This window comes from Peromyscus californicus, unplaced genomic scaffold, assembly GCF_007827085.1.
Source record: "Peromyscus californicus insignis strain IS unplaced genomic scaffold, ASM782708v3 Scaffold_5__1_contigs__length_169319896, whole genome shotgun sequence".
In the NCBI taxonomy this organism is placed as follows: Eukaryota; Metazoa; Chordata; class Mammalia; order Rodentia; family Cricetidae; genus Peromyscus; species Peromyscus californicus.
Window position 1 is genome coordinate 48,706,877 of NW_026294573.1, and position 26,220 is coordinate 48,733,096.

At 43.0% G+C, this 26,220-nt stretch overlaps 2 protein-coding genes across 6 annotated transcripts in view; one reads left to right on the forward strand and one right to left on the reverse strand.

Moving 5' to 3' along the window:
- Positions 1–3,075: 3,075 nt before the first annotated feature.
- Positions 3,076–6,243, forward strand: Insl5 (insulin like 5). Its single transcript, XM_052716084.1, has 2 exons — positions 3,076–3,250; positions 6,011–6,243. The coding sequence occupies exons 1-2, from the start codon at positions 3,076–3,078 to the stop codon at positions 6,241–6,243; spliced, it is 408 nt and encodes a 135-aa protein (XP_052572044.1).
- A 9,763-nt stretch (positions 6,244–16,006) lies between these two features.
- Dynlt5 (dynein light chain Tctex-type family member 5) overlaps positions 16,007–26,220 on the reverse strand; it is a 31,766-nt gene continuing 21,552 nt past the window's right edge. For all 5 annotated transcript variants that reach the window (XM_052717525.1, XM_052717526.1, XM_052717529.1 and 2 more), the window contains 2 exons: positions 24,856–24,980; positions 16,007–23,287 (listed from right to left, as the gene is read on the reverse strand). In XM_052717525.1, coding sequence (XP_052573485.1) covers positions 23,084–23,287; positions 24,856–24,980 — 329 coding nt within the window. In that variant the 3' untranslated portion in view covers positions 16,007–23,083. The remainder of the gene's footprint in view (positions 23,288–24,855; positions 24,981–26,220) is intronic.

Consider the following 26,220-nt stretch of genomic DNA (forward strand, 5'->3'; position numbering starts at 1 on the left):
AATAATCTGTTCCCCTCTAGGGCCTATGAGCTCCACAGGCAAGGGTTCTTGTTCAGATTTACAGCACCAGCTGTGAATCCCTTCCTGTAGAGCAGACCTTAAATCCGGTCAGAAAAATGCTTGCCAACCCCCATAACATGCATGCCACCATTGCCCCTATGGGCACATCTTAGCAGGTTGGTCATTTTAGCTCCTAAGAGTCACAGCTCAGTAAGACTGTGGATGACTTTTCTCCCCTAGCAGCCTGCATAGCAACTTCCAGCTCTATGGAAGCTAGGCAGCAGGGACGACGAAGCTTCTAGATCAGAATCAGCTTGATTTGTCCAAGTCCTGTGACCCAAGTGTCTGGTATCTTCAATAATGTCCTATTGACAAGTTCTGACAGGCAACCAAAACCAAGGGCAATAACCTGGAACTTCCCTTGACCAAAAACTCTAGTGGAGTAGCCCATCTCCCTCCCTGGGCTCTTTCTTTGGCAACCTGTGGTTTCTGAGAGAAGCATTATCCCCCATGTAGGGTAACTCCAATTAAACTTTTTTTTCTTATATTTAGGAAACTTAAAAAATAGTAGCTTTCCATGGCTTTTTGTCAACCATCCTTAGTGTTAGCTCCTCTCCCTACCCTCTAACCCCTCCCCACTTAAACACCCCCTCCTACTCCATTACCCCACTCCATATCTCTTGTATTCCACAATCTCTCCTCAGTGGTGAAGGGTTTTGAGGTAGGAATCACATAATCAGATAATCACAGCAAGACTTAGAATTTCAAGTTCAGAAGAGTCCTTAAGCAATCCAACCCACACTCCTCAATTTACAAATGAGAAAATAAAGCAGCCAGGAGTGAGGCTGTGCACTGGGGGCTCTCACTGCTGCCATGGCTCTGTCCGTCCGTCCGTGGCCAGGATCACTAGCTTGTATCCATTTAGCCACAGACAGGGTTCAGATCTTGGTGTCCTCTCATCCACACCCCAAATTAGGGTGTCCCCTGGAGAGACCCTAAGAACTGCAGAAAAAAAATGGAGACAAGAGAGAAAAATCTTTAGAATCTAGTGGAGCAGCTGGAGATAACTGTCATTTTTTATTAGTTTCCAGAGTGTATTTATATTTGGGTAGGTAGCTGTTCTGGCCTGTTTTCCTATTGCTGTGATATAATGTTCTAACGAAAGCAACTTGGGGAGAAGAGGGGGTTATTTCAGCTCACATTTAGACATCACAGTCCAGCACTGAAGGAAGTTAGGGCAGAAACTCAAAGCAGGAAGCCAGAGAGGAAGCCATGGAGGGATGGACACTGGCTTGTTTTCCGGCTCACTCCTAGGCTCAGGCTTACCTAGCTTTCTTCTAGAGCCCAGGACCACCTGTGTAGAGATGGTAACACCCACAGTGGGTTGAACCCTTCCACCTCCATCAACAACCAAGTTATTAATTCAAGCAATGTCCAAAGGAGATGGGGACAGTGAGATGGTTCACTGGGTAAGGTACTTGCAGCCTGACAATGAAAGCCTGGACCAGAGTTGGATCCCCAGAATCCACATAAAGATGGAAGGAGAGAAGTGACTCCACAAAGTTGCCCTCTGACTGCCAATATGTACTGTGGCATATGATATGTACTGTGGCATATGATATGTACTGTGGCATATGATATGTACTGTGGCATATGATATGTACTGTGGCATATGATATGTACTGTGCCGTATGATATGTACTGTGCCATATGATATGTACTGTGCCATATGATATGTACTGTGCCATATGATATGTACTGTGCCATATGATATGTACTGTGCCATATGATATGTACTATGGCATATGTGCCTGTACACAACCGTCATACAGACAGACACACAGACACACACTCACACAACAATACTAAAAAATAAAATCCAAAAAGAGAAATTTATAAAACATTCACTCTACTGCTCTGTATAGTCCAGAGCTACTCCAAAGCATTTTTCTACTATATCTTGATGTGCTGTTTCAAAACTCAGTGACAACTCTTTTTCTTTTAAAGTTTAAAAACACTTATATTTCTGATAAGATCTGTATGAACCTCGGTATTAAAGTGGTAAGAACAAGTTTATCACATCTCAAGACATCAAGCCACAAAAATATGAATATTGTTAGCCCTTTACAAAAGTGTTTTGTTTTGCAAAGTCTTCGTAGACATGGCTGCAGGCCAGTCTGATGGATGAAGGCTGGAATGGAGACACTCTCACTCTCAGAAGGCTCTGGGCAAACACTTAGCTTAGATCAGGGCTTCAGCTGGCTTACCAAAAGAGGTATTTCATTATTTAGCTGCTTGGAATACAAATTTGACTTTATGGTAACAGGAATGTATGCTGAGAGAGGCATAACCAACACACAGGTTAAGGATGTCAAGGAACATCCTAGTCACAGAAATTTTGAGTTCTGAGGAGAAGTCATCTTTCCTAGTCTATTCTGATGTTGAGGTAAGATGGCAGTCAAGAAATTAACAGCTGTTAATATGTAAAGTGGAACACATGTTATCTCTTCACCTCTGTGATGTAGTACCATTGCCAGCATTTTTTTTAAAGGGGTGCTTAAATAATTTGTTTTAAATTCTAGATCTGGTGAGAGGAAAGCCAGGAATCAAACCCAGGGCATGAAAACTGCATCACTGTGTGATTTCCCACAGCATTGACATAGAAGCCACATTCACTCCCTGGAAGCCTTCATCAGATGGGATCCCCCATGCTAGAGAGATACCAGTGTTGACTTTCAGAGTTTAAAGCTTGCTCTATGCCAGTCAGTAAGTGAAAAGTGGGCATTGAAACTCAAATCTTCCTGCTTAGCAAAGCCGTGCATTTCCGAGCAACTCCGGAGAAGACGCAGCAACACCGAGGGAGGTGTTTGGATGACTGGGTAAACAGCAATAATCATAAAAGCACATTGCTAGCCCTCCACACTGGCACCTTCGTGCTTAGTAAATACTGCTAAAGTAAGGTCTGACCAATAAAGCGTCAGGGGGATGAATATAAATGGCCCAAGAGGGCGAGGTAACTTCAGAAATTCACTGGGTACCGCTGACTGCCTCGATTCTCATTCGCTCTCGGGCAGCATGAAGGGCCCCACTCTCGCTCTGTTTCTCTTCTTTGTCCTGTTGGCCGTTGTGCAAGTGAGAAGCAGGGAGACCGTGAAGCTCTGCGGCCTCGACTACGTGAGAACAGTCGTCTACATCTGCGCCAGCTCTCGATGGAGGAGACACCTGGGAGGGGCCCACCAAGCTCAGCAAGGTAATCGAACACATGCACCTCACCTTTTTCCCCAGACCTATCTTTTAATCCCCCCCACTCCAGTTATTTTAGTAGCTATTTCTCTAAGAAATATTGATCTATTTGTGTATCAATGTAGGGGCTTAATCATCAAAATACACTACTGAATTTGACCCAAGAAAATGACGAATATGCGACAGTTTAAAAAGTAATGCACTGCTCTTCATTTTTTTTTTAATTTTATTAAATTTTCTATTCGTTTTACGTACCAACCACAGGGATCTGCACTGCTATTCTTTAGCCTTCTGCTTGCAATCATTTCATTGCCTGGGACTTCAGCAAGCTTAGCATCCGTGGGCGGAGCAGTGAAGGCTATAGAGAGGCCAAACAGATATCTGCACACGGATGATTACGGAGTGTATTAAGTTAGAATTCAGGTAGGTGGCAAACAAGGGTAAAAGGAAGGACCCGACTCAACAGACCACTTACAAAGTACCAGGCAATTTCAAAGGCAACATGTCATTCAGCTTTCCGATGAAGATCGTGTGAAGTAAGTAAAGTTTATCATTTATCAATAAGAAAACTGTTCACACAGCCCCTCAGCAGGAGGCCAAGAAGCAAGTCAGATCTATATGCTTCAAGAGCCGAAGTCATTGCCATTACATGCTGCACCCCAAGTGAAGAGACGGCTTCAATAGATCCTTACATCGTGGAGAAGGTGGAATTTGACAGAGGTCCTGAAAGGCCTGTCAAATTTGAAAAGTTGAGTGCAGGGCAGGGGGAGTTGGGAGCATTGGAGGAATTGTGAGCAATAGGAAATGTGTAGTCAGAATTCCCAGAGTGCCCATCAATCTGCTATCAAAGTAGTGATGTGTGGACTTCACTGAACTACCGTTTTCAATTCAAGTAACTTAGAAAATGGGCTGGAATTCTTTCTGCTAATCTTGTAGAATTATGAGGTAAAGGACTGGAGACTGGAGACATGACTCAGCGGCCCATGCCAGGCACCTCACAACTGTCTATAACTCCAGCTCCAGGGGCTTTGACTCCTTGGCCCCATTGAGCACCTACATTCATGTGTGTGAACATGCGTGCGTGCACAAGACACACACACACACACACACACACACACACACACACACACACACACACCTACACACATAATTAAAAATAATAAAAAGAAAAAATTAAAACTATGAGGTAAAATTTACTTGAAGTTCTTTTCTATTTTTTTAAATTGACAAAAATGGAGTTATCATATATATACCATATTGATGTTTCACAAAGGCTAAATCAGGCTAATTCACATACACATTACCTACATACTTATTTTCTTGTGGTGAGAACAGTGAGAATGTATGCTCTTAGAAACTTCAGGAACGCATATGCTGCTGTTGATCACGGCCGCCACATTGTACAGTCCATCTCTTGACCTTGTTCCCCCTGGCTACTTGAAGCTCTTCACTCTTTGGCTCCCCTCTCCCCATCCCTGGACACCTAAGTGACCCTCAGAGAGCCACTGTTCTCCTTTTGCTCCTGTGGCCTTGGCTGTCCAGATCTCCCTTAGAACTGAGACCACGAAACATTGCTCTTTCTGTGCCCACCTCATGACTCTGCTCAAATAATGGATTTCATTGCCTTTGTTTTCTAAGAAAGATGTAGGGAATGGATGACATATAAAAGCTAAAGGTTTCAGCTTGGCTTAAGATGACTTGGCTAAACAAAAGACTTTAGTAAAGGACTAACAATATTCATATTTTAGGGGGATGATGCCTTGAGATGTGACAAACTTGTTCTTACCACTTTAATATCTAGGTTCATACAGACCTTATCAGAAATATAAGTGTTTTTAAACGTTAAAAGAGAAAGAGTTGTCACTGACTTTTGAAACAGCCCATCAAGATATAGCAGAAAAATGCTTTGGAGTAGCTCTGGACTATACAGTAGAATGTTTTGTAAGTTTCTTTTTTTTAGATTTTATTTTTTAATATTGTTGTTGTGTGAGTGTGTGTCTGTGTGTCTGTCTGTATGACGGTTGTGTACAGGCACATGTGCCACAGTACATATGTGGCAGCCAGAGGACAATGTTAAGGATCTAGTTCTCTCCTTCCATCTTGATGTGGATTCTGGGGATCCAGCTTGGGTCCAGGCTTTCATTGTTGGGCTGCAAGTACCTTACCCAGTGAGCCGTCTCACTGGCCCCATCTCCTTTGGACATCACTGAAATGGTAACACTCAAACCTTCCACAGGTCTCCATGGTGCTTTCCTTCACGTTTTTTATCTGATTAATCACTAGTTGGCCAACTGGCATTCATTCAGGTGGCTTTTGTTTAGTGCTTGACAGTGTTGATACATGAGTCTCAACTAAATTAAAAAGCCGGAAGGGCTTGAGTACAGACATTGGGAACAACATTTAGATTAAACAACATAGCCCATGCTTTACTGTCAGATATGGAATGGAAATCCCATCGATCAGCTCTGCAAGGCTTACCCAGGGTTTTTGTTACTGTTGTTCTTCAGCTTCTAGCTAACTAATTACATCTCTTATGGCTAATTATATAGCTTACTGCTCATTATAACTAATATCTTTGGAAACTGCTGGTCATGGAGCAGAGGTGGCTGGCATCAGTTTCTGCTAGCCAACGGACACTGATGTCATTCAACCTCTGTAAAATGAAGAGTGTGCACAAGCCAGCTCTTTCTGAAGTGCAGGTCTTTGGTGCTTTTTTTTTTTTGGTCAGGCTTCTTTAAGGTAGTATGGTGCCTCTCCTCTCTTACAGCTGAACCAAGAAACTACTTCCAACTCCCAGACAGACAGGAGACATCCAAGGAAACTCTTGAGCACAACCTTCCCAAGATGGATATCTCAGGACAGGAACTTGTTCAAGACCCACAGGCGCCCATGGAAAGGCTTTGGCAGTTCAAGAAGTACTCGCAAGTGTCCAAACGAGATCTGCAAACTATGTGCTGTGTGGAAGGCTGCTCCATGACTGAGCTCAGTACACTCTGTTAGGAAGCGCCCACACCCTTGGGCAAGCTTCAGCATGCATTTAATTGGTGTTCTAGCTCTGAGTCTATCAGTGCTACCATGGCTTTTGGGTAGACAATCCTTTTCTAAAAGGTCTGTCTATTATGGCTTAAAGCCAAGAGAAGTCTCTCTTCTCCCTTTGCCAAGGTCAATCCACTTTTCTTTCTGAATTCTAACTATTGCTTTGAAATGTCAAGTGCTGTGCAATACTGCAATAAAATGTCTGAATCCAAGTTCACTGTGATTCTTTTCCCTTAAGAAATTGTTATACTGACCTGTGGGAGACTGGCTCTCACTTTTTCCCAAGGGTACTCTTGAGGAGTGAGGGATAGGAGATATTAGATAGAAATATAGAAGGGAGAGAGACAGATAGAAACACAGGATAGCCTCGGGAGGGCCTGGATCATTATCCACCAGCCCCTTCTGTCTCCTCTAAAGGGCTTTTTATAGGAATGCCAAGGGGTGGAGCAAAAGACCTACCCCTAGCACAGCCAAGTGCAGACCCTTTCCGATCACCTGGTAATGACACTCATGGTCAAGCAATCCTCTAACACAGCCCTGTTGGGTAAAGCAAGCTCAGATCTCACTAGGAAACCTTTGTGGGCCTCCATACTGCGCCCCCCCATCAACTCCTGAGGCAGGTGGGAGAGCTGGCCCTGAGGTCATAAGGAAGGGATATGTGTCCCTGCCCACCACCAACAGCACACAGGAAAGCAGGTCCTGCACCTCACCTGGGCAGCACAATAGAGCCAACCTCATTGGTAGAGGTATAGGTGATCCAGTCCCGAAGTGTGAGCATAGGAGAGCTGTCCCCATTACCCATCTGTCATGTGGTGGCATGGGTGGGGGAGAGATGCCCTCCCCACCCTGCCCATCAAAGCCTGAGGCAGGTGGGAGAGCTGGTCCTGAGGTTGTAAGAGTGGGAGAGCTGACCCTGCCCATTATCAGCTGCATCACTCCGGAGAGTGACCCCTGTTCCTCCCCTGGGCAACACAGTAGAGCTGGCCCTGAAGGTGTAGGTGTGGGAGAACTGACCCTGAGGACATGAAAGCAGGAGAACTGGCCCTGCCCCTTGCTCATCACTGCAAGGGATGAACTTGCTAGGGCAATGCAAGAGAGCTCACCCTGGTGGTGAGGACAAGGGAGAGCTGGCAGGCTGACCAATGATGCTACCCAGGCCCAGAACCAGGGTTATGTGTTGGCCCACCTCAACATCCACCCCATCTGTGATCTTCTGGAGTGCATGAAGGGACCAGTCCTGCAGACTCAAAGCTGCAGGATCTCCACAACACAGGGCAACAGCAGGATAACCAAGAGGAGTCCCAGTGAGGGCTCAGCATTGATAGTGTGGCAGAAAGCAGAGGCCTTGAATCAGACCAATGACTCTTTGCAGTGAACACTTGCAAGTAAAGATATATGGACAGAAGGGTTTTCTGTGTGACTCACTGTGTCACACTAGAGCTTCATGATGAGACTGATTTTTTTCCTTCTCTTTTTTTTCTCTTAAATTTTATTTTATTTTATTTTGGGGGGAAGTTGCAAGGGCAGAGGGTAGATATAAAAGGACAGGGAAATGAATGAGATGGAGATGCATGATATGAAAGATACAAAGAATAAATAAAAAGGAAACATTTTTAATTTAAAAAAAAAAAGAAAAATTGTTATAGGGACCAGAGAGATTTCTCAGTGGTTAAGAGCACTTGCTCTTGTAGAGGTTATGGGTTCAATTCCCAGCAACCACACAATTATCACACTGTAACTTCAGTTCTAGGAGATCCAATATGCTCTTCTGGTCTCCACTGGCACTCAGTCTGAATGTGGTGCACAAACATATAGGAAGGCAAAACACCCATCATGCAAAATAATATGTATGTGTGAATTTAAAAAACATGTTAGAGTCAATGATTGAGGATGCTCCAGAAAAAAAAAAAACCAACCAAACAAACAAAAAAACCCAAAAAACAAACAAACAAACAAACAAACAAACAAACATGTACCAGGGACTGGAGAGATGGATCAGTTATGAGCACTGGCTGTTTTTCCAGAGGACCCTAGTTCAATTCCCAGCACTCACATGACAGTTTACAAATACCTGTAACTGCAGCTCCAGGAAATTTAATGCCCCTTTCTGGCCTCCTCAGTCACCAGGCAAGCATGTATTGCACAGACATACATGCAGGAAGAACATCTATACACACAAACGAATCTTTAAAACAAAATAAAAATAAAAGTCATGTACCACTAAAAATAATAGGAATGCCTGTAGCATGAATCTTAAAGAGTCTTATTAATAAAATCAAACCTGAGGCCAGTTATTGCGGTAAACACTGGAAGATCAGAGAGACAGAACAAGCCACAGCTAACCTCACCTGGCCAACTTCTCAGCTGGTCTTGTTTCCTCAGACTGGAAGCTTCTGTGTCCTCATATCCGAATGGCTCTCAGCTGAACTGCTGCTAGAAGCCTGAAAGCTTAACAAATGCTTCTAGTTTCTGGTCCTCACGCCTTATATACCTTTCTGTTTTCTACCACCACTCCCTGGGATTAATAGCGTGTGTCACCATGCCTGGCCGTTTCCAATGTGGCCTTGAACTCACAGAGATCCAGAGGGATTTCTACCTCTGGAGTGCTAGGATTAAAGGTGTGAGTGCCACCATTTTCTAGCCTTTGTATCTAATGGCTGTTCTCTGACCCCAGATAAGTTTATTAGGGTGCACAATATTTTGGGGAACACAATACCACCACAAATGCCCCCTTGCAATTGTTTAGCATGTGAGCAATGAAGGGCCTGATAATGGAGTTACAAATGGTTGTGAGCCACCATGTGAGTTCTGGGAAACAGACTGCTGCGCCATCTGTCCCACGCCAATCTCGCCAGCTCTTACTAAGGGGGATCCAAAGCCTCCCCTTCCGGTGATGGGTAAGATGGGAGAAACTGCTCTGCTGTCTCCTAGACTATGCCTCTCATAAGCGTGGATGAAGTCTTGGAAGACTGATCATCATCATGCAGCTCTTCCCAGAGATTTCTGGGACCACAGCTCTTAGTGCCATCTGTGGCAGGAAAGCAGGACAGAGAGAGGGGCATGAAGATTGTCACATGAAAAAGATGAATGACTGAGAAAAAAGTATGTTTGAGTAATGTTCTCCTTCTTGTAGTCTAAGCTACCTTTATTTTGCCTCTGTCTTGCAGGGATAAAAGGACTTTCCATTCTTTTTTTCCTCCCGTTTTTCTTTATTAAGAAATTTTCTACTCACTCTACATACCACCCACAGGTCTCACCGCCTCCCTCTTCCCATCTCCCAGCCCTCCCTCCCAAGCCACTCCACATCCCCACATCCCCCAAATCAAGGTCTCCCATGGGGAGTCAGCAGAGCCCGACACGCTGAGCCTAGGGAGGTCCAAGCCCCCCTTCCCACTGCACCAAGGCTGCGCAAGGCGCCACACCACAGGTACCGGATTCCCAAAAGCCTGCCCAAGCACCAGGGATGGATCCCGATCCCCCTGCCTGGGTGTTCCCCACACAGTTTGAGCCAAACAACCGTCTTCTGTATCCAACCGTCTTCCGTATTCAGAGGGCCTAGTCCAGTCCGGTGGGGGCTTCACAGCCACTAGTCTACATACAGTTCATGGGCCTCCAATAGTGTGGCTGGTCATCTCTGCACTTCTTCCCACACTTCTTCCCGTCATGATCTCCACGTTCCCTGCCTGCAGAATCCCTCCTCTCTCTTATCAATTGGATTCCCAGAGCTCAGCCTGGTGCCAGGCTGTGGATCTCTGCATCTGCCTCCATCAGTCACCGGACAAAGGCTCTATGATGATAGGGTATTCGCTAGACTGATCAATAGAGTAGACCAGTCCAGGCACCCTCTGGACAACTGCCAGCAGTCCAAGGTGGTGTCATCCTTATGGGTTCTTGAGAGCTTCCCCAGCACCCTGCCTCTTCCTTTGAGAAACCAAACCCTAGCTGGTGAAGGCATTGTTATGCGATTGGCTGTCTTCCTAGATAAAAGGAGACAGTAGGGCTATCACGAAACATTTTCATCTCTTACACTGGCTGCTGACTCTAGTGGGTGCTGCGCTTAGTGATATACTGTCTGTGAAAGGCATCAGTTACATGTTGGGTGTTCATTGTGTGTGGTCTGTAAACATCACTGCAGGTAGCCTGTAAGGCATGGATGGCACTTCATCATCATCTTTCACATGAGAAATGTGTCTCAGTCTGCACAGCTGAGTGGATGGTGTTTCTGGAGACGCAGTAAAACTGTTTAGTGTTGATCAAGGCAGTCTCGCCAAACTTGCTAGTATTCAAAATTCTTATTACCGTTAGGCAGTCCCAAATTTTTTAAAAGTTAGTTTTACTAGGCAGCAAGTTAGATATCATCAGGGAAGGAGGTCTTTGGAGATGGAGCCTCTCCTCCTAACCAGCAGCTTGTAAAACCCAAATGAAATTTCAAAACTCTGTTTATTGATCAGAGGAATGGGTTCTGAATCATAGTCCCCAGCCTTGATGGAGATGTCATTCTGAATTCTCTGGAAGGCCATTCATTGAGACCTTCCTAAGCCTTATAAGCACATGATCTAAGGGCCAGAGAGATGGAGCAGTGGTTAAGAGAACTGGCTGCTCTCCCAGAGGTCTTGGTTCAATTCCCAGTACCCACATGGCAGCTCACAATCATCTGCATCTCCAGTTCTATGGGATCCACTGCTCTCTTCTGGCCTCTGTGGGCATCAGGCATGCACATGGGGCACAGACACGCATGCAGGCAGACACGTATGCACATAAAATAAAAACAAATCTCAATAATATGATCTATAAGAGGTTTTCTTAAAGAATATGAATACAGTTGTTCTTTCAAAAGTCAATCCAAATGACCCTGTCAATCACCTGGAATAGGGTAAGTCTCTCAGGAAAAGCTGTCTTGGCTAGAGGTTTTATAAGCAGGCTAAACTTCCTGAAATATAAGTCAGATTGAGTTACTGTACCAGGCATACATTTCCTCCTGTGAAGTGGACCTTAAATCCAATCAGAAAGCTGTTAGTTACCTCCATTACACAGCTTGCCAGTCAGTCATTATTATAGCCCACAAAAGTCTTAGCTAGCTAAGACTATTGATTAATCTCCCCTCACCCCCCCCCCCCACACCCACACACCCAGCATCCTGCATAGCACCTTCTGGTACTATGAAAGCTGTGACCAAAGTGTGTGCTGTCTTGAGCAATAGAGCCGTACTATTCAGTTTGGGTGGGCAACTGTATCAGTTACTTTTCTACTGTTGTGATAAAAACACCATGACCAAAACAACATAAAGAAGAGAGCATTTACTTGGACTTATGTTTCCAGAGAGATGAGTCCTGTGGCACAAATCGAGACAGTAGATGGCAGTCATGGGGGGCAGGAACAGTTCTGAACTCACATCTCGAACCACAAACTGAGACCTGAGAGTGAACTGGGAATGACATCAGGCTTCTGAAAACCTCAAAGCCCTTTCTTAGTAACACACTTCCTCTAGCAAGGCCATACCTTCCAAACGGCAGCAGCAACTGGGGACCCGGTGTTCAAATACCCAAGACTATGGGAGACATCTCATTCAAACCCCCACAGCAACTGAAATCAATGTCAATCACCTGTATTGTTTTTGGGGGGTCTCTGGGAACCCCCAACCAACAACTCAAAGGGAGTTGCCCACATCTGACACTGGGCTTTTTATTTGGAACCTATGGCTTCTGAGAGGAGCATTATCCCCTGTATAGGGTAAATCCAATTTAATATGTATTTAAAATCTATACATACACACACATACAAGTGTTCAGGAAGCTTATAAAATAGTAGGTTTTCACATATCTTTTTCAAATGTGCTCAGTTATTTCTCTGTCTCTCCCATTCTTCTATCTGGCCAAGAACTGGTGGCAAGGGAGTTCACAGGCTGTTGGGGTGAATCGACTACTATTCCTTTGCTAAACAGACATAGTGTCAACAACCTTCTAAGTATGTGTCTATGTACCTATAGAGCAGGGCAGCTCTTAGTACTCACCAGAGCAGCATCTTTGTGCACTGGGTGGTGGTTGCTTCAGACGCTTACAGCTGGTCAAAATGCAGAGTAACTCCGCAGAGTGCTCAGCTGTCTACATCATTATCCTCCACTCTCTTCAAGGCCCAGAAATACTGTGGAAGATTATAAATGCTAAAGGTTGTATGTAGCTAATGTTTTCCTGCCTGGCCCACGGTTAGGGCAAATCTCTCTCACCTGCCAGTCCCACAGCCGCTCAGACCCAACCAAGTAAACACAGAGACTTATATTGCTTACAAACTGTATGGCCGTGGCAGGCTTCTTGCTAACTGTTTTACAGCTTAAATTAATCCATTTCTATAAATCTATACCTTGCCACATGGCTCGTGGCTTACCGGCATCTTCACATGCTGTTTGTCATCGTGGCAGCTGGCAGTGTCTCTCTCACCCAGCTTCCTGTTCTCTCAATTCTCCTCTCTGTTAGTCCCGCCTATACTTCCTGCCTGGCCACTGGCCAATCAGTGATTTATTTATTGACCAATCAGCAACACATTTGACATACAGACTATCCCACAGCATTTCCCCTTTTCTTTTCTTAAAAAGGAAGGTTTTAACCTTTACACATCTCCAAAGTCAGCTTGGTATATTTGGGAATTTGGGCATAGCTTCTCTTACTACTTCCTGCTGGAGGGGGGGCGCTGTATCTTATGGGGACACAAAGAAAATTTTAGGATTATGGAATAGTCCATGAGGATGTATTGTCTGAGCCAGTTGCCTTCAAACCATTCTGGATGTTGGATCATCTGGGCCATGGTGTCATCGGAGACCTTTCAGGGGGTCTTGGCTGGTCAAACCTGTTGTATCTTAATCTGGAACGAATCCATAGCCTCTGACTTTCTGTGGGAACAAAAGAGACTCTTTTCCAAAGCAACATATCCTTATATCCAAATTTTGAAGTCAAGGTATCTTTAAAATATACATTTTGGCATAACTCAACAGCTTTTACAATCAAATGTTTTTCTGCAGTTAAAAATCCCAAAGACGCCGGGCAGTGGTGGCGCACGCCTTTAATCCCAGCACTCGGGAGGCAGAGCCAGGCGGATCTCTGTGAGTTCGAGGCCAGCCTGGTCTCCAAAGCAAGTTCCAGGAAAGGCGCAAAGCTACACAGAGAAACCCTGTCTCGAAAAACCAAAAAAAAAAAAAAAAAAAAAAAAATGCCAAAGACAACACAATCCAGATTCTCTGTGTAATATTCATCTTCACGTGGCTTATTTTTTATATTACCTTTACTGTCTCTTTAAAGACTTTATTTTTAAAAACTATGTATTTCTTTATATAACTGTATATATTCCTTTTCCTCTCTCTTCCAAGCCTACGTATATTTTACACACATTGTAAACTATTACATCTGAATCTGTCTTATTATGAATCTATTGCTTTAAACTGCAGCAGCTGTGGCTGCTGGCTCCGCCCACCTCAGCTTCCTAACATGGCAGTGGTAGTTTCCCGCCAGCTCTGGGAGCTATTGTGGGTCTATGCTTTTATCCAAGCAGCGTGTAGCCCAGAAACCTGTTTTTTTGTTTTGTTCTAGGAACAACAAATCCACCACACAGCTTAATGTGCCACTTGTAGAGGCCTCATTCCCGCCATACTGCAGGTCGAGCATGCACGCTAGGAACCCACAAGTAGCTCAAACCGGCAGCTGCCACTCATTTGAGAGAGACAATTAGGAAGCTGTTTTTAGCTCCATTTTAGAATCTTTTTTTCTCAGTTTTAAGGTGGAAACTCTTGCCACCATGTTGGACGCCATTTGTAGCTAATGTTTTCCTGCCTGGCCCACGGTCAGGGCAAATCTCTCTCACCTGCCAGTCCCACAGCCGCTCAGACCCAACCAAGTAAACACAGAGACTTATATTGCTTACAAACTGTATGGCCGTGGCAGGCTTCTTGCTAACTGTTCTTACAGCTTAAATTAATCCATTTCCATTAATCTATACCTTTCCACATGGCTCGTGGCTTACCGGCATCTTCACATGCTGCTTGTCATCGTGGCGGCTGGCAATGTCTCTCTGACTCAGCTTCCTGTTCTCTCAATTCTCCTCTCTGTTAGTCCCACCTATACTTCCTGCCTGGCCACTGGCCAATCAGTGATTTATTTATTGACCAATCAGCAACACATTTGACATACAGACCATCCCACAGCAGTTGTACTTTGTGAGCATAACAATGTTTTCTGGGCATGACAGAAGCATTGCATTCACAGAACCTTGTACAAAACTGAGCCAGTCAGCATCCCAGCATGGATGAGAAAAGGGACTTGTGAGGCTCCATCCCTAGCTGAGGAGCTATTGACAATTGTGGAATGCTAGGGCAGGGACAATCAGTTTTCTATATGAATGTGGCCTCTGAAAGGTTGACATGGGAGGCCTCACACCCATGTGCTACGGACAGCATATTAGATTCAATGGGTTACTTAAAAAGAGATAGAAACAAGGATGTGAAATTAGAAAGGAGCACATGATGGGAGGGGCAGAGTCTAGGAAGAGTTCAAGCAGAAAGTGGGAGAGGGTGAATGTGATCAAAGTACATTGCAAATATGTATATAATTTAATAATAAAATATATAATATAATATTCAATATATATATATATATATATATATATATATATATCCATCAAGTACAGTTTTGCTGCCCATATACCCCATATATTCTTGGATGTGTGGCCTTCTACTGGTGTGGGGTCACACCTTTGAAACTATTCATTGCCAAAAATTCCTTAGTTAAGGGTAGGAATTCCTGCCTACATAGCATGTCCATGCTGGCATGTTGTTTGGTTCGAGCTTTCGCAGGCCTTGTACATGTCAACTGTCATGAGTTCATACATGCGACTGCCCTCTGTGTCCTGAGAGCACTGTTTCCTTACAGTCATCTACCTCCTCTGCCTCAGACACTCTTTCCACCCCTTCTTCTAAGGTGACCCCTGAGGCCTGGACAGAGGAGATATGATATAGATGTCCCATTAATGACTGAGCACTCCAAAGTCTCTCATTCTCTGCACCTTGACCAGCTGTGGGTCTCTGTTATAATTGCCATCTATGGCCAAAAAAAAAAAAAGCTTCTCTGGTGGGTATTGAGAGATGCACTGATCCATCTATGGGTAAAATGATAAGTCATTAGGAGTCAGCACACACACACACACACACACACACACACACACACACACACACACACACACACACAAATAAAATTAGCCTTTAAAAAGAAAAACAAAACAAAAACACCAAAGTTATCTTAAAAGGTTATTGAAATAATCTTCCTTTTCCCACTTGATGAAAAGCTGACGTTTGTACGTCAACCAGTGAAGCACACAGCAGCAGCACACCAGGATGAGCTGAGCTGGATTTTACTGAGGCAGACATGGTGGGATGGCAGCCGTGGAGCTGGTTGCGCAGGATTGAAACATCCCCTTGTGGGAGGGAGAGGGTACAAGGGACAGGAGTTCATAAGGTTCCTGAGGCCCTTCCTGAAGGTACAGCAGTAAGTAAATGCTGGGGAGAAAAGTGGAGCTGCAGAGGGTGGGAAGGAGCGTAGGGAATGCCAGCAACTCAGCTACAGTGGGTTGTCATGGTGATACAGCTGTTTGTAAGTAACCCCTCACATGTCCTAGCCAACAACAATACACTCTTGGGTTCACCAGCTGGATTTTGATGAAGGGTTTTTTGTTTTTGTTTGTTTGTGTGTGTGTGTGTGTGTGTGTGTTTGTGTGTGTGTGTTAGTTCTCTGTTTGGACTTGAATAAATACTTGTTCAGTCTTCTCAGGAAGAGTCATACAACACCTGTAAAAATACAATGCAACACCACTCTGCCTACAAATTTTTTTATTACGTAAAAATAGTTTTTGTAAAATACATTATTTGTGATAACATGTAGTGCTTTTATTATTCTTAAATGTTACTATTTTAAAATTTCTGTTTTAAATATGAATATTCTCCATATAAACAAAAGCTCTTTGAAATTCTGTAGTTTCTGAATGTGCAAAAAAACACGAGTTGCCAAAATTTAGCTAGTTCAGACTGTTTGCAATATTTGTAATTAGAAGGACACAATAGACAACCTTATATATCCCTATGAACGGACTCATTTCTATAGGTTACCTTACCTTGCTCTAGAGGAGAGCATATCAATGCTTTAAAAAAAATTTTAAATTTCATTTATTTACTTATTGTGTATATGTGTGTGTGTGTGCATATGTATATGGATGTGTGTCCGCTACAGCACAGACATAGGGATCAGAGGACAACTTGCAGGAGTCGGTTCTCTCCCTTCACTCTGCACGTCCCAGGAATTAAACTCAGGTTGTCAGGGTGGGCCTTTGCACACTCAGCCATCTTGATGGCCCATATGTATAATTTTCCAATATATATTTATTAGTTACCACTTATCATATAATAAATATTTATCACCGACAATTATAACTTAGTTATTATAAATATATATTATTTAAGGATATAGAAACAAAAGGAAGTCTCTTTACTTAAATCCTGTGGGATGCTGTTTTTAGGGGAAAAGATCACCTATGTACAAGGGTAGGAAATGCAAATAGTTCAAAGAAGTATAAAAACAGCACACTTGACTTCCCTCCATTTGCTTCTGAAGTAATAAGATGGCCATGACTAAGAGTTGTATGTGAGCTGGGGTTTAGCTTGGCTGGTCTGGGGCAGGACCTTGGAAATCTGCCAGCTGATAGTCCCCTCCCATCTTCTACTCTTCCCTCTGTGCCTTTGGTCTTGAAGGAGGATGAAACAGGCCAAATAAAGGTCATTCGCTTTGGGGTGCTCCTTGAATGATTAACATGCCTAGGTGAAGAACGGGCATGAATCTGACCCCCAAATTTTAAACAAAAGAGATAGCTTTCTCTTGCTTTATCACCCACTGGTCATCAGTAGGTCTAACTAAAGAGTCAGTGCCTTTTGCAAATGAAATTTCTAGTATCTGTTCCCAATCATTTTTATAAAAAAACCCAAAACACTTGTCATTATTTCCTAATAATGTCCTCAGATGAATCTGATCTCAGACTGAGTTAGGCCCATCATAAGGATTAGGAAATGCTTTATCTTAAATCGTAACCCCTACTTCATTAAATGAGTGGGTCCTTACATGTCTTTCACTTGTGCTTGTAGACGGAGATGCAAGTAAGCACTTTAGCTATGTTTTGAAATAATTTTAAATCTATACTATCAAAGTAAAGTGAACTAAATAGAAAGAATCTACTTGTATTATTAATTAACAAATATACATTATTTTTTCTTTAGTTTCAAAATGATTTATCTTGTATAAATTTACAAAGTGATTTCCCAGTATCTACTAAGCAAAATCAGACAGATTATGTGGTGTGTTTGGTAGTTGGATGATCCACCATCATCATTTGTTGGAAACATCATCTGTTGGTTATTAACTCAAGTGCAAAGGGAAGCCTGGGTCTCCCCATACTGGTTATACTGGTTTCTTGTCTTGGTAGGTAGGGAAATGGTTGCTAGTAGATGGAGAACCACAGGTTTCAATTTAGAGCCTGTATTTAAAAGAAAAAAATATGTGTAGCACAGTTGAGCTGTCAGGAAAGAAACTGAAAGCTACTGCAGACTGGAGAGAAATTTTCAGCATATTAGGTTTCAGCTCACTCTCTGGAGGTATGTGCTCATTTATGAATGAACTCACAAATCCAAATGGGATTGAAGGCAGCAAGGAATGGACAGGGCTAAGCAACATCACTGTTGAGAAACAGGAAAAGTTCTGTGCAGCCTCCAGCCCTCTGCATGGCACAAAGAGAAATCAGCATTGGAGGTAGAAGTTGGGAACAGATAATGCCATGGAAAATGTGGATTTTGAAAGAAAACTGTCATTCAATAATGGTGTTTGAAAATTTGGAAAAAATAATCACAGGTATATTATAGTGATGAGAGGTAATTGTAAAAATATCAGCTTAATCCAATCTTTCTTTCTTCTTTCTTTCTTTCTTTCTTTCTTTCTTTCTTTCTTTCTTTCTTTCTTTTTACAGTGCTAAGTATTAAACTCAGGGCCTTGGGTCTACTAAGCAAGAGCTCTACAGTGACTGAGCTATATCCCCAGCCCTTGGTGCTTTGAGACAGGGTCTAATTGTGTAGCTAAAACTGGAACTCCAGCTTCTCCAGCCTCAGCCTCTAGAGTACTGGGATTAGAGACTTGCTCCAGGACACCCAGATCTGCTTTAGCAAACACTTACTGTAAAAATTAGAGGTTAAGAGGAAGTTTATTTAATAGGTAGATTTTTTTTATTTGCTTACTTTTATTATTATTATTATTATTATTATTATTATTATTATTATTATTATTATTATTGACAGGATCTCACATAGCCCAGGCTGGCTTCCAATTCTGGTATAGCTGAGGCTGGTCTCAAACTCCCAATCCTCCTGCCTCTAGCTCCCAAATGCTGGGATTACAGATGTGCCTTATCACACCCTGCTTTGGCTCAACTATCATTTTTTTTTCAAAAATTAAAAAAAAATGTTTCTATGTGTATTGGTGTTTTGCCTGCATGTGTATCTGTGCACCATGGGTGCCTGTTGCCCAGGGACGTCAGAAGAGGGCGCTGGATCCCTGAGAACTGTGGTTATAGACACCTGTTATCTGCCATGCGGGTGTTGGGAATCAAACTCAGGTCATCAGAAGTGTAGAGTAGGCAGTGCTCTTAACCTCTGAGCTACCTCTTCAGCTCTGGGTTGGCTATTTTATCCGCACTGTCTGTCCAAGTCTTCATGAGAACACAATCATGGTCTATTTTACTTTTCAGGAAACAGGCTGAAGGTGTTAGGTCCTTGCCAAACTTACATAACTGTTAAGGGTTAGAAATTACTGAAGTGGTGTGTCTTCAAACCTATGCTTGAAAAGGAGGGGGGGGAGGGGAGAGGAAAGGGAGAGGAAGAGGGAGGGGAGGGGAAGGGAGAGGAAGAGGGAGGGGGAGGGAGAGGGGAGTGAAAGAGAGAAAAGAAAGAAAAAAAGAGCACCATCCCTTCCCTTAAACTACATCCATGGCCTCTCAGAAGAAAGACTTTAAAAGAGCTGAGATGCCACGAGGGCGGAGTGGTTGGCACCTCTGGCTTGGGAGAGCACTTTCAAAGTTCATGAAAGCCCCAGACTGCAGCCTATAAGAGCATCAGAGAGACGAGGGAAGAAAACCAAATAACTGTTTGATGTTGAATTTTCTTGTCTGTGTTTTATATCTCCCAGAAAGACAGGTCAAATGATGCTCTCAAGAAGGCAAGTGCTCATTCTTCAAGATTGTTACGTTATAAATGTCTGATTTGTTGACATTTAAAAAAAAATTTACTTCCAAACACTAACTCTCAGACTTAAAAAATTAATTCATTGATTTCATTTTTAGTGAAAATATTTTTTTTTTCATTTATTGCTTCATTTCTGACCCCACGATCTGTTGCACTCTGACCTCCTACTACGTGCTTTATGAAGTCACCCAATTATCAATGACTGCAGCTGACAACAAGCTCCGGGATGCTAGCTTATTTTTCAAGACACTTCACATTTCCTCTGGTGTCTGATAACAGAAAGGGATAATATAGGAAATAATTTTAATGAAGAAAAAGAGAAAGAAAAAAGGCAGCGTGTTGTAACTGATAGAGCCCTAGGTTTGGGGAGGTGGTTTCTGGCTGGGTTCCTAGAGCCGGTTATTGGCTGTTTAGCACTGATTATACTTGCTGGCTGATGCATATTTTATAAGGCAGGAGGGAGAAGTAAGATCTTATTTTGGATGCCTGCCAAGTCTAAATCTCTTCCCTTGATGTTCTGGCCCAGCTTGCAGCTGCCTGTGGCCGATCAACTTAACCTAGGGTGCAGACTCCAACTCAGTGTTTTATTTCTCAAACTCTTTCAGCTGGTGTCTGATTCCTGTGAACAGGACCGTGCATTTTGCTCCAGGCACTCAGACTTTTCGGCTGTGACCACAAGCGCTTCTCTTAGACATTAAGCTGTGAGCCGGTCAGCAAGCATGCAGTTAATCCTACAAAACCCTGTGCTGTGGCACCAGCATTATCATTACATCAAGGAAATGCTGCTGCTTTGTAAAACTGGTAATGTATTTAATGTGCCTGGGATGGGGGGGCGGTCAGAACTTAGTCTTCCAGTCACCCAGGACTTGAAACTTCACTCTGTGCATTGTGTTAGCCTCCTTTTGCCTAACCGTGTAGACCTTGTTCCTGCACTGTCCCATATGACATAGCTTCTTAGACTCACTTAATGCTATTCACTTGGAGGAAAGCTGCAAATGACTCCTCCTGGTCTGCGTGCGCTTCCTTACCAGATAGCTACCATACACCCTTCCATCTTTGTGTGCCCTCTTATTCCCTGTAAATCCCTCTAACCTTTCATCTTTTGAAATTCTCCGGGTCTCCATCAGTCTGGAGGAAGTCTTAATTGCCTTTCACAAAGCCTACCACATGTTCCTTCACTGGATAAAGACATTCTGGAATTTTCTTGTGATAACATGTTCCAATCTGTGTAATCACGTGGTAATCTTCCTGTCTCCCCTTATTGGAGTTCTGGGGTTACAGATGCACCCTGCTGTCATTTCAATAGGATGCTAGTCCTTAAGGGTTGAGATGTGGATTGCTATTTCGGGACAGTTGGGAGTTAGGTAGCACAGGGCACAAGAGTCTTGCTTATAAGTAAAGAATTAGACTTCATTGTTAGGTGGTCTGTTACACTCAGTATCTTCAAGCAGGCAAGGCGAGGGAGGGAGGGGGGAAAGCTGGAGAATAGTCAAGAGATTAACAGAGAGAGATCCCAGGAGGGGAGTGGGAGGGAGGAGATGGATGGAGGAGGGCCTGAGGGGAGGGTGAGACCTGAGTTTGCCGAAAAGAAGGCAGGGTGTTCTACAGTGGAATGAGTAGGAAGACCGGCATTCAGGGAGAGGAAGCTCAGCTGTTTCAAAATAAAACTTCTTCAAACTTACGGTGGTGTTTCTTTGAAAATTTCCCATCTCAAGGCTTTGTGTGGTGACTAACGCTCTCCTGAAAATTAGTTACTCTGGATGAGTTCTTACCCTATATTCCCATGCTGCTGTGATTGCTAGCGGTCACCCCTGGACTTATCTCAATTACAGCACACGGCAATAGACCTGCAAACTACCTTTCCCATTTTTTAACGGCCTTCGTATGTCAAGGTTTTAGTTGCCAACACAACCTGGAATGGACGGTGAGAAATGATTCTACTGACTGGAACTTAGAACCCGGAACGGACGTCACCCCAGCAGCAGGTTTTCTCCATGGCAAAGCTATGTCTTCATCTGACTCGTTCGCACCAAGCTGCTGTGTGATTTCATGGCCTTCGTCTCAGAAAGAAACCGTTGAAAAAGCATACGGTGACACTCGCTGCTCTCTCTGATAATCAAATCCAGTTTCCAAACTGGTGTTTGCAGACAGGCCAGTCCTGGTGGTCATTATTCTACATAAGCCCCCTAAAGCATTATCAGAAAAAGCCTAGAAATGCGTTTTAAAACTACATTTGGTCTTAGGGAAAAGTAAGACATCAAAACATTTTTAAATTGTGAAGCATTGACTGGGTTTTCCATTTGTTAAAATCTTTCTGATACGAGTTACATGTAATTCCCCCCTTAAGAGTGTAATACTGCTAATTCTCTCCATATGTGAGCAATTTGTGTTTGACCTTTAACGAATGTCCTCTAGGCAGATGACGTGCCATCCTAGAGCAATGCCACAGCGTCATTTCACATGCACACAAAGACTTGAAAGCTCCATAAAAATAAACGACCCATGCTACAAGAGGCATTAGCCAGCAGAAGAGCTATTTCAGCCCTGTAAACTTCAATGCCCATACATTCAGAAACCTCACTGGGTCACTTGAGTGCTAAATTCATAGGAACAAAATGGCAAATACACATGTTTTATTTGTTAAGTTGCCAGCTTTGAATTCTGGGTAAAGGTTAGGCCAGAAAAAGCTACTCAAAGTCACGTGGACAGTGTATATTCAAAGGTAGTGTCTCTTTCCAATGCATGATCTTAGGTGCTACAGACACATTTACTATTAAGCATCATGTATATTTAATAGCATAATGTCTACTTTAGTGTCCTTAAAAGCCTGTAGTCACTTTATAGTTTCCATTATTGAAGAGCCAATGTTCAGTTCTCCTGTAATTTTGTAAAGTGCAGGCAACCCACAAGAGCGTCTAGATTTAGTTTGTAGCCCCATGGGACTATGGTAATTATTATGAAATCATTAATTCTACCTCAGCACTTTTAGCTGTCAGGTACATGTAACAGTAATTGCAGTTAATGAATGCTGCTCAATTTATTAAATGTAAAATGAAAACCAGTATTATTTCATATGCAGTACTGAAGTATATTAACATTTATCATTTTTGTGTACCATGTTGAATTATCCTGTCCTATATATGATATATACCCAGAATATATTACCATATATTTCTAGAACCTTATCAAAAAGTGGTCCACGGACTTCAATCTCTCCAACTAAAAGAGAAATCAAAACAATTAGTGCCGAAAGTAATATTTAGTCAGCATCTATGTTTATGTGGACCACATTCAACTTCTGTTTTGGAGAAACAAGGTTCTTTCTTGGGCTCCCCTCCCTCCACAAGTTCTCACAAGAGTGACGGAAACTTCCAGTTGTTTGCCATGTTCGTCTTGCTTCTTTCTCACGGGTTTTGCCCATAGAACTTTTGTGGATAGAGAGACAGAGCCTGTTTGACGATTTTAAGATACTGGGACCATCCTTCTCATTTTCAGTTACTCAAAGTAAACCGCATAGACATTTGCAAGTGCAAAGAGGGTCGAATTTCTGAAAGTGTAGGATGAAAAGGTATCACTTTTAGGATTCCAGAGGCACCTGCTGCCAATAAGTATGCTCCGACCATCTTGTTGTCCAATGTAAACAGTCACAATTAGTTTATACCGGGGAATCATTAACTCTTTGACCCGGGCTTTAATAACCTAGAAATTGTTTAAAAAAAAAAAAGGTGGTTAGTCACGTTAAATCTTACAATTGTTAAACACGAAAGAATAATTTGAGAAGGATGGAGGGGACCAAGAGGAGGAAGGCAGGGAGAATGGCACAATAGGAGAGGGGATTGTGATGACATGTGCGTGAAAAAGCTGTAATGAAGTACCTTGCTTCGTAGGCCAATTTTTAAAAAAGTATTAAAGAAATTTTTTTAAAAAGAAAATAGCACGTGCATTGTTGGTACTTCCAGGATCTCCCAGAACCATAAGTAAACTCTCTTTCAGGTACTATCCTCATGGGACAGGAATCCAGGGACAAAACAACAACATTAGCAATAAGCTGACATTTTCTAAGATACACAGAAAGCTTGTCATCTGCAGAACAGAATTCAAGGGACAATTATACCCTATGAAAATCTATATTAAAGATGGGTTCCCTTTAAAGAATGCTGTAACCAGGGTTATTTTTGTGTTTTTATAGCTAATGGGGAAAACATTCTGAAATCTCCCACAACATAACAGAATTGAATATTTATCCCAGAGTTTGTTATGAAAACCAAAGCAGAAGAAATCATCATAAATGCACTGTAGTTAATAAAAGTAGAAATGTATTTAAAGACCAGGATATGTATAATTGATAGCACTCAAAGAAGTTGCTGTGGCAAGGAGAAAACGGTCCTTAAAACGTTGCGTATTTTCCAAAAATAATAGTGAAACCGTTTTTGGTTGAGATGATGGCTTGTGGTAAAGCACTTGTACAAGTGTAAGAGCCTGAGTTCAAGTCCCCAAGACGCAAGTAAAATTCAGGTATGGTAGCAGGCACTTACGATTACAGCATACCGACAGGGAGATGGGGGCAGAGACAGGACCATCCCAGCTAACTTGGCTTATGCTATGGTGAATGACAAAGAGACACTTTCTCCAAGAAGGTGGAAAGGGAAGACTAACACCCAAGATTGTCCTCTGACCTCTACGTGTGCAGTGGCATGGCCATGCCCAAAGTCACACACACACACACACACAAACATGCACACATACCATACATACCCATTATACAAATATACAGGATGATTTTTTTTAAGTGTCATGGAACTGGAAAGATGGCTCAGCAGTTAAAAGCACATTCTGCTCTTACAGTTTGGTTGCCAGGACTCACACCAGGCAGTTCAGAACTGTTTTAACTTCAACTCTAGGGGATCTGAAGCCCTCTTCTGACCTCTTCCAGCCTTTGCACACATGGAACACACACATATATATACACACACAAATAAATCAATAAAAATATGAATCGTATTTTAAAAAAGATGCGCAACAGCTTTGTTAAAGCAATATATTAGTTACAAATTACATACACATAATGATGGTTTTAGACAAAAGTTTATCACATACAACATGTACCTATGCACATATGTAGTATATGATCTAATACCTATTTTCATAAAATGTAAGTATGCCATTTAACTGATCTCAAAAATTAATTCCTCCTCACAAGGAAGAAAGTGGGCTCTCTTTCAGCAAATGCTGTGGTTATAGCTAACATTGGGAAAACTGCACTGTACCTCAGAAATTGTTTTAGTCATCTGTCTGCAGGACTCGGGGTCATATTTTGCTTCTTGTAGATGGGCAGTTAGTACATCTTTCAAAATACGATTGACAGTGGCCACGGGAAAACGTTTCGTGGGACCTGGAGATAAACATGGAATACCTTTAGAAGTCATTTCTAATCACATCCACCTACCTTATAAGGTTCATAAAAACAACACCGAAACCTGAAGCCCTTTAGTAATCTGGGTAAACTCCAGCTAAGGAAGGTACAAACCCGAATGCATGTCTGGCTTTTCTGAGCGAAGGAGGGTAATAAGTTCTGAATTTACCGGGCTGCCTACCGAGTGCAGTGAGTTCTGCTGATCTCAGCACCACAAGCTCTTCCTCGTCAATTGCCAGTGCTGGTGGCTGCTTACTTCAAAGCCTCAACACTTTTCTAATTGGCTCCTCAGTGTTTACACCCCACCCACACCGTTCTGGTCCATCACACTGCAGTCAGAAAGCTTGCTTGGAAAAACCTAGATCTTAAAATGGCATTTTCCTTATGGGGTCTATAGTTGTGCGCCTACTGGTCCCGTGACCTGGTTTCAGCCACCATAACTCCCCACATGCCTGCTGCTCCAGTCTCATGGGCTCCATCTGTCATTTAAAGATGCTTATGTGTCTTTACCCTTGCCCACTCTTTCAAATGGAGCGCCGTTCCCCATCTGTTCAGTTAAGAAATGTCTACTCAAGTTTCACTTCTGGCTCAAATGTCTTTTCCAGGTACTCTTTCCTCTCGTATCTCACCGGAGGCACAAAACACCTCTCACATCTCGTGGGTAAACTAGGGTGGAGGGAGGGTGGGGAGGTGAAAATTTGAGGGTGCAAGAGGCGGGTTGGGGGCTGGACGGAGGTGGGGAGTAACAAAAGAAACGTTCCGATGGGGGCGCATTTCAGGGTTAGGGAGAAACCTGGTGCTAGGGAAACTCCCAGGAATCCACAGGGATGGCCCGAGCTAAGACTCCTAGCAATAGTGGAGAAGGTACCTGAACTGGCCATCTACTGTAATCATATTGGTGACTATCCTAATTGTCATCAGAGAGCCTTTATCCAGTAACTGATGGAAGCAGATGCAGTTAATTAATAATCAACCAAAACCAAACAAAAACACAAAGAAAACACCTCTCACTTATTCCAGACACATGGGTCCCCTGGATCTGAACCCATTTGAAAACAGCTAAGGCATACCTGCAATTCTCGCCAGTGAAATCGAAGCAAGATCGGGGCCAGTGAGCTGGCTCAGGAGGTAATGGTGCTTGCTGGCAAGACTGATAATCTGAGTTTAACCCCTGAGATCCACAAGGTGGAAAGAAAGAACCAGCTTCTGAATGTCCTCT

Coding starts and splice junctions, on each gene's coding strand:
- Insl5 (XM_052716084.1), top strand. CDS start 3,076: ATGAAGGGCCCCACTCTCGCTCTGTTTCTCTTCTTTGTCCTGTTGGCC. Junction 3,251..6,010: donor GGCCCACCAAGCTCAGCAAG/GTAATCGAACAC, acceptor CCTCTCTTACAG/CTGAACCAAGAAACTACTTC.